The sequence below is a fragment of the Nesoenas mayeri genome, assembly GCF_963082525.1.
Source record: "Nesoenas mayeri genome assembly, chromosome: 4".
Lineage (NCBI taxonomy): Eukaryota > Metazoa > Chordata > Aves > Columbiformes > Columbidae > Nesoenas > Nesoenas mayeri.
Window position 1 is genome coordinate 495646 of NC_137540.1, and position 14152 is coordinate 509797.

At 47.0% G+C, this 14152-nt stretch overlaps 1 protein-coding gene across 1 annotated transcript in view; it reads left to right on the forward strand.

Moving 5' to 3' along the window:
- Window positions 1-1602: 1602 nt before the first annotated feature.
- The window catches only part of SHROOM3 (shroom family member 3), a gene marked incomplete at both ends in the record, with an annotated part of 118584 nt that continues 106034 nt past the window's right edge, over window positions 1603-14152 (forward strand). The window contains one exon of the mRNA XM_080343723.1: window positions 1603-1767. Within this exon, the coding sequence (XP_080199849.1) occupies window positions 1603-1767 (165 nt within the window). The remainder of the gene's footprint in view (window positions 1768-14152) is intronic.

Consider the following 14152-nt stretch of genomic DNA (forward strand, 5'->3'; position numbering starts at 1 on the left):
TCATTTTAGAGTCACAGCTTCCAAGTTTTTCTCCCACAGTTCATTTTGTGTTTGTTAACACAAGATCTTCACTGCTTTCAGAGCCCAAAGGAGAAAATTCACACGTACCAGGCACTATGAGATCAAAAGTGCAGGCACCTCACAGGCACTACTGTTGGTTTGCTCGGCTACACAGGCAGGACGAGCAGTGGTCTGGGGGCTACCTTCTGTCGTCCTGTTCAAGGGCAGATACGAACCAGAACGTTTTGTGAACATCTCGGTGATCTCTGCTAGGAGTACAGTCAAGAGCTTTTAAAATGATGAGTCAGATGTCTAAGCCTGTGTGCATATGTGCAAGAAAAACTGCGTTCACATGGATAAATTCTGCATTCTCATTGGTGACTGCCTGCATTCGTAAAAGTATCCTAAGTTCTTACTGTTCTTATTCCATATACTGGAATAGTATTGCCTTTTTATGACAACAGAAATGGGAGAAAGAAATACGTTCAGGGAAGCTGGTAGGCGCCATGCAGAGGAAAAGCACTTTATGCAAGCGGAATCATTAGCAGCGCTCCACTGTGCTGGTTTGGAACAGGTCCATTGTGTTTGCAGCAACTGGCAGTTTGGATTGTTACAATTCCTTGGCAAGGACAATAGAAAGATGGTGGTTTCCGGGGGCAGGATAAAAGGGTGAGCCCCAGCTTTCGCACACGGCATTTTCTAATTGCGTGATGTGCACAACGGGGCAGCACTGCCTTAATCCACCTCTCTCTCTCTCTCTCACTTCCTCACGCTCTCATAGCAGCGGTAGCTGCTGCCGCTGTGGCAGATCAGCGGGGAGAGCACAGAGAATGCAAAGAGCTCGGCTATCGTCTTAACATTTTTCCCAAAGGATTAATTTCACCTGCTTCTCTGCTTTTCCTCATAGACTTTTTCTGTGCCTTTTAATCCAAAGGATGGAGTTCTGTCACATTTTAAACCCCTCTAAATAGTTTTGGGAATGGACTTTCTCTCTCCTCCCCAGCCTTTTTTATTTTTTTTGACAAGTCCGAAAATTGTGAAGTAAGTGGACAGAGCAGCTGAGAGCTGAGAGGGAGAAGACGCTCCATTCTTTCAGTGCAGTGGGCTGAGGCAGAAAGGCCATTGTAATGGTAAATTGCGTGCAGAAAGGAAGAAAAGACCAATAATCAATCACAAATGAAGCATTCGCTTGGATTTTGGCAAGTTGCTGCCCAGGGGCTTTTAAATCTATGAACATTTTATTTGCTTTTTTTTTGCCTACGCCTTTAAAAGCACAAGTTTGATATATCAAGGACAGGAAGATAAATCTTTATAGAGCTATCATGCCCAGGATAGCTGGGAATGGGGAAAGCACAGTGCTGAAACAACAATAGAATGTCACAATTCTGAAGGAGGAACAATGTGCTGAAATGTTGGTGGGAACCGTTTTTAACCCATCACCTCGGACTGCCGCTCTGAAGAAAAGTTTTCCGTCTCAGGCTCGTCTTGTTTCACGCGTTCAGTAATGAGCTGTGGGGGCTTCTGGGGAGTTCAGTTTGCAGCTTCGTTATTCTGTGATTGCCTGAGTGGGTTTTGTATTTGACTGAGTATGTGATAGGACAGATGAGGATGTTGGACAATATTAACAGCAGCCTATCATCTCCAGAGCCCAGCGCCACCCAGGAGGGAAGATACATCTACCTGGAGGCGCTGCTCCAAGGCGGCGCGCCGTGGGGCTTCGCGCTGCAGGGCGGGCTGGAGCACGGCCAGCCATTAATCATCTCTAAGGTATTTTTCTTATTTTTAATGGAATGCACGCAAGTGAGGAGGGGTGCCCGATTTAAAGGGCAAGAGACACTGAAATGTTGTATTTGAGATTGTGTTGGGCTTGGTTTTGAAAACTGTTGAGCATCTTTTGAAGTCAGTATGCCTGCTCAGGAGCTGCCTATCTGAGCAACACGAGAGCTCTCGGCATTGTCGAACTACCAAAGGGCGGGTTTTGTCCCACAGGAAGTATCTTGGCTTGCAGAAATTGGCTCTATTTATCTCACTGCTGTGAATGGGGGCAGTAAGGGACTCTCAGGAGGTGATCTGGTGTCATGAAGTCATAACGTATCTAAGCGTGTTCAGTAATCCATCGCCACCTCTTCTGAAGAGAAAGAAAGTAAGTGCTTTAAGTCACGTGAAGTGACGTTGGCTGATTAGAAGTGTGTGTGGGGAACCAGAAGAATAATGAATACTTAACCATACATTATGCTGTGTTAGCAGTTTTCTTACCCTACTTATTAAATATTAAGTATGGTGCATTTTCAAGATTTTTATTATTTTAGTAACTCATGACTGAGAAGTGTCAACAGGCAACTAGTAGTGTAACTCACCAGATGTTTGGAGGGGAAAAAATGGGAGAAAGAGTTCCTCGTTCTGATCAGAACCAGGCTGTTTGGAGTACCCAGGTACCTGAAGGTTCACATACTGAAGACAACACATGTTGAAAAGCGTCAAATTGGATCTATTAATATCTAAAATATGTTTGACCTGTGGCTCTAAACCTTTTTTGAATATAGGATTTAGGTAATTCTGAAATTTTACCTGTGTGGCTCTTGACCATATTTCTCTTCAGTGTCATCTGTCTGATCAGTTCTGCTTGTTAATAGTATGCATTTCTATAGCAAGCTGTTAGGTGCATAGGTGTACTTATGTCTAATTCTACAGCCTCATGAAAACTGGGATGTATGTGGGGTGTTTAGAGGGTCAGACCAATGTCAGCTAAGAGAAAATGCTGATAATCAAACACAGTGTTACTCACATCCTGCAGCTCGCTGTGCAAACAGTCACATGAAGAGTGTCAGTCACTTGAAAAGTTGAACTGAAATAAGTGATTTGTAATTAACGCATCAACATGCTGAAAGTAAAAAGCAGAGACTTCCATAAAAGTAGTTTCATCATGAAGGGATTATAGAAATTTCACATAATCGTCTTTCCTGCAGGACGTTCTTGGAGATAGTTTGGCATAGCCACATAAAGCAGAACTGAGCTCACTGGAATGCTGTTAGGTGTTTTCACTATATAAACATGAGGGACTAACACTTCAGCCAGGTTGTTCACTTTTATTGGTAGTGTTCTGCATCTGTGAGGAAAAGAGCGTTTCTTTCTGCTCGGGCATTCTTCTGTGATATAAAGAGCATCACCTTCCTCTTTTCTTTTTTATTTTAATTGGTGGCGGGGGGGCGAGAGGAAGAGGGACAGCCCTGGCTGCCAACGTTCATTCAGCTGTGGGGTTTGGTTTCCACAGCAACCGGGCCCCATAATGTCGACCACGCCTGGAGCGTGCACAGCGCCCCTGGGAGCGGGGTGCCTTGTGCCTGCCGCTGGGAAACAGCGCTGCGAAAATGGGGAGGGGGTTTGTTTTGCACTGGTAGTGACTGCTTGGTCTGTGCTATCGGTGTTAGCATTTGCTCGTTTCGCTCGTGCTGGAGAGCAGCTTGCGCTTGAAAGCCATGCTTTCTGAATTCACGCAGCACCTTGAGCTGCTTCCTGGTTCCCAGCTTCAGCTGAGGAATTATCTACTTTCCTCTTGTGTTTGAACGCACTGTACGCTCTTCAGAAGTAATTGTGTGTTAGTCATGTAGCTAGTTCAGTATTCTTCTTCCAAGTATACTGTGAAGTAATGAGGAGCTGTGGAAGTGATAGATTGAGTCGTGGGAGAGGTCAAATCCTCCCGTGCTCCCCCAGGGGTACTCGCAGAACCATGGGGTGGTTGGGCTGGGAGGGACCGATGACGATCACACTGCTCCTGCAGGTACGCACTGGGAATGATCCAATAACGCGTACCTGTAAGTATCAGAAGAAGTGTGTCAGTTTTTCATTTCCAATTATTCAGAATTAAGGTAGGAGCTTTATTTCTGTTTTGTTTCAGCAAACATGTTTATGACCACTTAACTGTCTGTTTGCATTGACAGAGTGGTGTTAAACAGCCTTAGTATAAATAAACATGTAGATTTCAGCAAATATTTAAGTTGGTACCCATGAAAGCTTACAACATGACATAAAGCAATCAAAGTAACATTGCCCTATTGTTCTAGAACCCTAGACAGATAGCAGGTGTGTTTGAATGTGATAGTTCTTTCTAGACATCACGAACTGGTGCTAATTTGAGACCCACAAGTATTGGCTTGTCTCGGTTTCAGACTAAAGACTGTGGTAGAATTTAAAAACCAGGATGAGCGAATTTACGAAAGGCCCAGATGCACAAATACTGATTCTCACAGCCCTGTGCAGTTCTTCGGAAAGACATATTTTTTCCACCAATAACATGCCAAGAAATTACCCATAAGCAATGGCAACAACGGTTGGGAGTGTGAGTTGCAGAAAGCAGACTTACTCCGCGCAGGCAGAAGGTGTCGTGTTGGAGGTCCGGTTACCAGGGTTTTCAGAGCTGTGCACCGTCTCTGAGCCGAGGTCCCTTTGCAGTGCGGAGCCCTGGCAGCGCTGCAGCGCACCAGTGCACCAGGACAGGCCGTTTCTCCGGCCCGCGGTGCAGTGGCAGACAGGCACACGGTTAAACACACCAGTAAGCGCTTTGCTTTGTCGGCCACGGAGCTCAGCACATCACGGGACCAAGTCTAAATCAACTTGTCAGAAATGTCGGTTGTGCAGCTAAGGTGAATTTAGCTAGTTAAAACAGATGACCTTTTTATGCTAATACTGGTCTTTTTTTACTTGGTGGAAAGATAAACTTGTACTGAAGCAGTTTCCTAAGAGCTAAATCAACAGGGGTCTCTTCATGATGTGTTTTGCTGAAGGTGAGGGCAGACCATCAACAAATTTATTACATCCGACCCATGGTTTTCCCTCTCCACGTAGGAAACTGCTTCGATTCCTTCTAGCTTACTCGTTCTATCTTGTTTCTGGACTGACTATATACAACTCGTCATATGAAGGCTGTAGAATCATAATATGTTATGATTGTGGCTATATGGGACATTAGAGTGTACTGATTTTGAATGAAAAGAAACGTGGCAATCCTAGCAGTCTGTTTCCAAAATGGAGAGACAGGGTGTTGACTGTCCTGGAGCAGCACTTAGTAATCCTGGGAAGGTAAGGAGCTTCCCCTTGGCTTCTGGAGCTGCCTGTTCCACCGTCCTGCTGACGTTCCCACCCTTGTGGTGACATTTCCACTCTTGCGGATGGTGTGTGGTGTTCCTGTGGTGTGTGCTTCAGGTTGCTGTGTGGTGTTCTGGTCTACCACCTGAACACAAGCTTGTGGGAAGTATCATAAATAGGCTTTGTGGAATTTTTCCAGCGTGAATTTTTGCTGTACCAGAAGAAAAGGAAAGGAAGAATGGGCAAAAACTAGTGAGTTGCATGTTCTTTTTCCACAGTACCTCAAGGCAACGTCCAGAAATCAGCACCTGATGAGCAGCAGAATGTCACTGGTTAGCAGTGAGCATCCAAAACCGTGGATCTGGATCCCAGCTGCCCCCAGACACTTCTCCCCGTCCCTGCCTCTGATCAAGGCCCTCGGAGTCAGTGCTCTCCCGTAAATCGGTACCAGGAGCCAGTTGCTCTCCCCATTCCAATGCCCAGAGTCCCCATAAACAAAATCAAATTATCTTATGCCCTGACAGGCAGAGCTGCTTTGCATCCATTCCCCATATCCCTGTGTGTGACAAATGGCAATTTAGAAACTGTTAATCTTTCTGTAGGGTTGCAATGCTCACATGAGAGCTGCTTGTCTGAAGTTGGCAAATCACGGAAGTTAGTGGCCTGGGCATGAGGACACGAACCTGAGCCAGGGGCATGGTGACTTGTTTTGTGATTTTTATAATTGGTTTTTTGTCTCAGAGTTTCCACACTTGTTGTTTTTTGGCTAAATATGGACTCCATTTGTTTGTCCTCACTGCTGAAGGATAGATAGAGGCTTGGGGCCTCTGTGGGGTTCATGTTTGAAAAAAATAGCCCTTTTCACTAGTTATCTTCCAGTATGCTGTGAGTGGGCTGATGAAAGGATCCGTTTCAAAACCGTAAACAGCTTGTTATGCTCAGTCCTTCTTGCAGAGCATCATTGTACTGGTTACACTTTTAGGGCCATAGACATGGATGTTATATATATATATGTGGCAGGTCGTCAGAAATGTGTATTCTCTTGTGTACGAATAGAAGAATGGTATACAAGAATTGCCCGAGTACTGCTCTTACTGTTTAACTGTATCAGCTTACTGGGCGTGGAGAGTTGGTGCGTTCATTGTTCTTTCCCTTCCGTGTTCCCCAGGGAAAGCAGTCAGTGAACAGTGAGCGTGCAGTAATTCGTCCAGGACTAAGCCAAACTGGAATTGCTTTGTGTTTGGTCTCTGTCCAAAGGCAGGAGAAAAGGTGCTGCCGAGAGCAAAAGAATTACAGATCTGCACTGACCAGCCTCCAGTCCACCTTGCAGGAAAAAGATCAAGGACCAAATCAGCTGGTTGGCACAAATGCTTTCTCCCTCTCCTTGGCCCCCAGCACCTGTTTCAGGTTGGGCGCTGGCGAAGGGTGCGCTCTGTCCGCTGATGAGCCGAGGGGTTCATTGTGCAAAGTGGTTTGCCTGCGGATATGAGTCCTGTTCTTGACTGTGGCACACAGTCAAGCACACAGGCATTTTAAGCACACAGGGAATCTGGATGATGCAGCCCTTGGCTCTCAGAGAAGGAGAAGGGAACTGATGCTGTGGTTGTTTCAGAAAGCGGAGGGGCAGTTCCTCACCACTCTTCCTTGTTTCTGAGGGCTCACAAGTGCCTCACGAAAGACTGCTGATGCCAGCACAAGCAACAGGATCGTCTACCTTTTCTTAAGGCTAGGGAGCTGCTTGATGAAAAGGCTCCTATTGTCAGCCCCCTCCGTTAGGCTGCCGATCGTTCTTGAGCACAAAAAGACTTCTGTTCACTTCCATGGCCCTGAATTGGCAACTGCAGACGAAACGGCTGAGTGACGCGAGCAGTGCCTGGCTGAGCGTTGCTGCTGCACCAGCAAAGTCACGGCGAGCTTTGCCAGCTGCAGCGGGCTGTCTGGAGGGGTAGTACCGCTTGGGCTGTGGTGCGCCGCGATGAGCCCATCGCACACCTTGGTTGTCCTTGTTAACAAAGACCAGCACGGATGAATCCCAGGGTGCGCAGGTGGCTCAGTGGTGTGACTTTGTGAACGTGCATGTGGAAGGAAATTACCCTTGACAAAAGTCATGTCTCTGTGCTAAGGAGAGGAGGGGGGTTACTGACAGGTGTCTGTCTCCAGCTGACTGGTCATGCCTTAGAGTTACCTTCTTACCAGAAATCAACCCAAGCTCCCAAGTTTTAATCCAAATCCAGAGATAGCTGATGTGAAAGATCAGCTCCTGTACTGCTGTGCAACCACATGAGTTAAAGAGGACCATATGCGGTGTAATGTCCTTCAAAGTCACAAAAAGGTGTCACAGAGGAAGTATTTTCTTCTCAGGTTCTTGGACAGAGAGGACTCCTGTGTGATTAAAAACAACATGTAATCCTTAGGGTCAATAAATGGAGCTTTCATAAATCTTGCCCTGGCTTTAGCTTACATGAAAGAGATTAGACAGAAATAAGCCATGTATCCCTCTTTGCTTGGCTGTAGCAGGTATATAACCAGAGCTGAGATTTATACTGATCCTAGAATGAGAAGCAGAGAATGTGCTCTGTAAATCGGTGTTTGTGCAGAATAGAGGATTGCTTGTGAAGGGCTCCACTGCGTTCAACCTTTCCCACGCTTCTTGGGAGCCCAAGGCATAAGAAGAACAAGCATCATCGATAATAGAACTGGAGCTGAGCTAATCTCATCTCAAATTTCGTCAGTGTTTGCCTTCAGGATCGTTTGATGAAGCTCAAACTGCGGAGCATGAATCCGCCGTGAACTTATTGTGTGTAAACTGGTCAGAGTTTGGGAGGGAACTTGGAAGGTGTAAATGAGCCGAACTGTAATTGGCTTGCCAACGTTGAGAGTCAGAGAAAAAACGTCTGGAGGCCTTGGCAAATAGACGGCTGAAGCACAAAATCTTTGTCACTTGTTTGCGCATTTCCAGAGCCCTGAGTGGATCACCGTCTCGTGGCCACAGAGAACATTCGAGAGCAGTGGCAGAAAACCCTCCAGTGTGTTGCTGTCCCTCAGCCCAGGAGGCAAATCTCTCCCTCGCTTGAGAGCTGAGAGGTTAGACTTGGAGCGTTTGAGCACGAACAACAGAAAGAGCTGGGTGTTCAGCCATCATTCTGGAGTCTTCAGGATGCGATTCTCACCCTGCCTAGAGGGGCTTTCCTTTTCTGTCTGCCCCAAACCCGCCTTTGTGCTTGGAACAAGGAATGTCCAGTGCATGATGGAAAAATGCAATTCAGCCCCAGGACTAGCTCGTCGGCAGGAAGAGCTCGGCACCCTCCAGCTGCCCAGCGCCCAGCCACGTCAAGCTCACATCTCAGATTTCCTTCAGTGAAGTCAGCAGTGTGGTCTGCATGAGGAATTATGATGAATATCTGCCGGTGTGGGTGCTGAACAGAACCGAGCCTGCCTGGTCCACTGGACATGAGGAAGTCGGACCCTTGGGTGGCCCCGGCTATCACACACCGGCGATGGAGCAAGGTTCCCCGAAGACCTCCCTTGGCTGGGGCAGGATACTGGTCATGGCCGCGTGTCAGACGAGCAGAATTCCAAAGTGTAGATGTTAAGTGTGCTAACTATGTTTCTCCTCTTCCTTATAATCTCATCTCACATAGGCTGCCTCATCTGTGTGTCTGTCTCACCCAAAGGGGTTCCCGCCTTCTTTGTAGGTATCGTGAACCCCTCAGCTGTGGCTCGCCTACCGCAGCCCGTTTCTGAAGGGATCTGCATCTCTGTATCACACTTGGCTCTCCAGGTGAAAAAACATCTTCCTAGATGTTTTAAGTTTGTTTTAATTAAGAGAGGGCTTGTGTACGTTTGTCCATGTCTGAGCTGCAAACAGAGTTCTGTTTCTCCACTTGCAGCCAGACGCTGCCTAAATCCATCGCCACTGCTCTTGTTTCTTTGCTGTGGACTTTAAAAACCCACCCAGACAGAAACAACCGAACCCAAACAAACCAATAAATGATTCCAGGTTTCTTGGTCAATTGGAATCAGGAAAAAGACACCAGGAACAGCTTATCCAGGACACAGCTTGTTAACATCCTAACTGGTATTCAAGCATAATATTAATTTTTCACACTTGCGTTAAAAAATCCCACAAAAAATGCCTAAAACCATAGCGAAGAATGATTCCTGCTGATAAGAAAATCACTGTGCTTAAATTCTTTAGCAGAATAGACTGTGGGATACATTTCAAAGCGCGGGGTGAGAAATAAGCTCCTAAATCCCATTAAGAAATAACAGGATTTATGTGCATTCCTGCCATATATTAACTTTCCCCTCTGGAAACGCCTTGTGCCGCGTTGGTGCCGTTGTTCAGGCAGGTGCAGTGTGTCGCGGTTCCCACAGCCCGCGGGCTGAGCCCTTCTCGTGCGGGGCTTCCCGGCGCGGCTGAGCGACGCGCCTGCCTCACCGGCGTCTCGGCTCCGAGTCCTCTGGGGACACAGGCCCACATTCTGCAGCGGTGCTGTAACCAGTTCTGCTCTGTCCCTATCAGCAGTTAGAATGGTTCAAGGAGCAGCTGGCAGAGGTAGAAGAGAGAGTGCTTTTCAATAGCCATTATCAGTAGTGGGCCGTTCTCTGAACATCACTTGACATATAGATGAACAGCATGCGATGCTGAAGTCTTTGGGGAATTGGTTTGTATTGGCAGCAGGGTCAGATTTTATTAGCACTTTAAAGGTGTTTCACCTCTTTATTAAAGGCAAGTTTTTGAAAATATGCCAAATCTTCACATTTGCCATAACTTAAAAGAGTTTTCAGTACTTCTTTCCTTTTGAAGGCATGCATACATGTAAAATGTTAACTCACATCAAAATGCAGATAAACGTATTACAGAAATATTTGCCAAAGAATTGGCAAACAGTTCCCTTTCAAAACGTGCCAAGTGGGAACAGTTTAATAGGACAGCAGGAGGCCAGAAGGGTTTCTGGGACCCCGAAGAGACACGTGTTATGGAAAGAGGTGTTTATTGCAGGAGAATTGAAAGAGCATACAGTCCATGACATGTTGCAGAGCACTTCCTAACACCTATAGAGAACTACTGACTTCCTGATAAGGGTGTTAACTACAGTCATACAGAAGTATTTTTCTCGGTTTTCTGTTCAGCTTGTATTCAGTATTTATGTTTTCTGTCCTGGTTGTGCCAGCAGGTCACAGTTAAACTCTAACCCCTTTGTTCTGTTTGTGGGCGTGACAAAAACAACCTGTTTCTGGGCATTCAGAATTTACAGTTGTGATACAGTCACAAGGTGTAAATAGAAAAAGACAAAAACCAAACCAAACCCAAATATGGTGGCGGTCGAAGTGTGAAGCAGGACTGAGTCTGCAAACACATGGGTGGCTTTACTATCTCATGTAATTATATAATATGTTGCTTGGAGCTGTGTTGCTGAAGGTTGGATTTGAAGACGTGTACATAATCACCGGAGTAACTGCATCTTTGAAAACGTGCAGGAGTGCTGGATCCATTATTGCTATTTTTTTATTCTTCTGTAAAAATATGCGTTATTTAAATGAATGATTCTTTTAGAAAGGTAGCTTGGTGCCTGGTGTCAGACCTCATGTTTTTATGCATTGATTGATGACCGGCCTTGCCACCGGGCTGAGAGACGCACACTTCTCAACTGCAGTCTCATAGAAACTGGGAAATGAGCTGGTGGAATTCAGACCAAAGGTCTGGCTGTTTTCCAGCAGCCAGTACATGGCAAGAGGCATTTCCAGTTTCAAGAGAGAGGCTTGAGATGGAGAAAGCAATGGGAAACATTTGGACAGAAAGGGGGAGAGTTGAGGGGGAATCTTCATGCAATCAGTGATCCCACGCCGCTCCCCTGCCCCGCTTCATTTCGTGTTTGCTAGAAACACTTGCCAGTGTTTGTGAACAGTGGCCGCAGAAGGGACGCAGCCGCTGACCTGACTGCAGGGCAGCAGCAGCAGGTTAGTAGAATTAGTCTTGTACTGCAGACTTGTATTAATAGTTGTATTGTGGTGGTGTTGGCACAAGCTCTGCAATTAAATAAGTTGTTGGCACTCTTCCCTAGGTTAAATTACTACCGCTGTTCCCCCTGCTTGCAAGTCAATGAGCACAACACTTTTGGGGACGCAAGTTCAAACGTTTTTGTTCTTTTGGGATTCTGCACGTTGCTGATTTCAAGCTAAGAGGTTTCTGCTGGCTTTCCAAGCAGACCGCTGCTGCTGTGTGTCTCTGCAAACAGCCCCTGCAAACTGCTGCTGGAATGACCAAGCGGGCAGGAGGTGGGGGAGCAGGAAAGGCACAAGAGACTCGTGTAGAAGGAAATGCCCTTCGGAACGGGTGCTCACTTTCTCTCTTGGCTGAACGCAGGGATGTTTCTCAGCACCTGTCTGTTGTTGCAGGAGATTAGGTTTCCATCACAGCTTCATCGGGGCAAGGTCCGCTTTCAGTCAGCCCAGAAAGACAGATACAGACACCGATGGGGTAACCACCCCCGCCTTTCCTTGCCCGAACACGCCAAGCAGCCGCGCTTTCCAGCACCAGGCCCGGTTCCCGCTCCCGCTCTAGTCCTGGTGCTGCGTGTGGCTGCGGCTCCTGCGCCTTGGTGCTGCGCAGCGGGGCCGCCGCAGCCACGCGCCGCCCGCTCCCGCTCCCCAGAAAGCTGCTTATTCGCAGTTTATTGACAGTTCCTTCTCTTACATTTGGAGAATAGGAGGCCTTGTCCTTCTTCCCAAGTCTGCCTCTAATTTAGCAACAGATGTTGGCCTCCCAGACAGCACCTCTGTCCTCACCTGGTCACTAAGGAGTATATCTGAAAACTGCTGCTCCCTGGCACATCATAACTTTCTTTTGCTGCAGTGTTTTCAGTAAAGCGAGAGAGTCAACCACACTCTGACTTCTCTTCATGACCTACACGAAGCCCAAGATGCGGCCCAGTCCTTTGGGCAGCACCCCGTGCACATCAGACAGAGCTGGAAGTGCTTCGGTCTGTTTGCCTGTGGCCAGTGATGAAATGCAGCAAGTCTGTGTGGAGACAGTGCTACTGTATGGGCTGGGAAGCTTGGGCGAAGAATGGTGGTATGCAGAAAAATAACTAGGGAGAACCTTAATCTGTGTTTTCCTCAAGACTGACCGTTATTTAATCAGTCGTCACATGTTAATAACGAACTGCATTTAGAGGTTTCCCTGCCCACCAATGACATGATCTTTCAGTGGCTTATCTGGGTGTTTAATGGAGATTGACAGAGAGCGAGCCCCTGCACGTCAGTTGGAGCTGGGGGTTAGCAGAAGGGAGTAAGCAGAAACAAAAGTAAGTGCGCTTGAGTGACTCTGTGTCTCTATGACTTGTGTGTGTCTCATCAGCTGCTTAAACAAAAGGTTCCTCTGCTGGCTGGAGCTGAAGGGAACCAGCATGAGCATCCATTGTTCTGTATGCTTTATTGTGCTCAGGCTGTGATCTTGCCAGCTCTCATTAGCTTAACAGGCTGGACTGTGTCACTCCTTGGCTGGGAGACTTTGCGATGCAACGAGAAATGACACAAGTGGCTCAGTCTGTGGCGCTGGTCCCTCTGTCGGTGCTGAATCACTGACCCTCCAGGGCTGCGGTGGAGGGGTACGGTAGAGCTGCTCTTTGAGATGTTCTGCCTTTGGGGATGGAATGTTATAGAAGGTCAGTTGGTGGCATATTTTACTACCAAAAAAATGTGATCCTATGAGCCAAACTCTGTTTGGGATAAATTGCATACCAACACCAGTATCATAATATTTATTTTTTCTTGTTCTAGAGCAGCTAAGACTTGCAGGTGACTGTTACGAGATGCTTTGGTAGCAGATCGGAGTGCTTGCAGAGAAATGGTTGTATTTATATATATGTATATATATTTGTGTGTGTGCATCAGCAGAGGGTGCTTATAGTTTGTAATCCTATAAAGTCCCAGGATGCAAAAAAGTCATGCTTTCGAGGTGAGTCAGAATATATGCTGGAGTATAGAACTGCAAGGTGGATGTACAGGGATCCCTGCACACCAGTCCCATGCTGTTCTCTTCCCTTAAATCAGTGTTTTGTGGAGAGGGAGAAAGAACTGGCCCTTAGCACAGGAAACAGAGACGTGAGAGTTGGGGAAAGGAGTAACTACAAAAAGTCAGGGCTTGCATAATACGCTTATGACAGTGTGGTGGTGCTGGTTAAGAGGTCTGGCCCGTGCATCCAGTCAGCTCAGTTTTTAAGCCCTTTTTGTAATTCACGGGGGTGTAATCTGCCCTTGTACTTTCAGTCAGCTGTAGACCGAGCAGAATACTCGGCCAAATGTCTTTGGTTAGTTGCTGAGTCTTCAGCACTACAAGTGGTCTGCTTTTCTCTCGGGTAGTTTGAAAACGGTGGCAGTACCCTGCCGTTTCCAGTTAAAGCATTATCTGCCATTGTGCTCGTGCCATTCCAAAATGACCTCAAGGACACAAATTACTCCAGTGACAGTGAATCTGAGTGCCAGTGTTGCGAGGCTTTCTACAGCTGTGGGGTAGCACTGACCATCTTCAGCAGCAGAGCCCAGAAATCTGCAAGGCAAGTGCATCCTGCCAAGGGATTTCCTAACGCGGTGGTTGGAGATATGGGTGAGTGCACGTTCTGTAAGGTGGTGACGTGGGAGCTGGGCAGGGGAGCCAAAGGTAGAGAGACAGGTGAGAGGCTGTGCCTTTCCGAACTCTGCATATATCCTCGCAAAATCCCTATTAAAAATAAAAAAAAGGAAATTAAAAAAAGAAAAGGATTTTTTTTTAAAGAAGGAAATAAAATATAAGATGGCCAAAGGGAAAGAGTAGTTGTCTCATAGCTGCTCAGCAGGCGGCTCTGAGGCTCGGGACCCTCCTGGTGAACTGCAGCTGAATGGGTCATTGTTCGGTGTGTCACCCAGCTGGGGGGTCAGGGCGCTGCTCTGACCTGGGCCCGCCGCTGACGGACAGCTCTGCAGAGGCCATTGGCACAACATAATCACAGGTCTGAAAAGAGAGCTCTGGGTGCCTTTCTTAACTTTTCCCCCCTGTTCTCCAAATCTTTAGGGTAATACAGCTTTT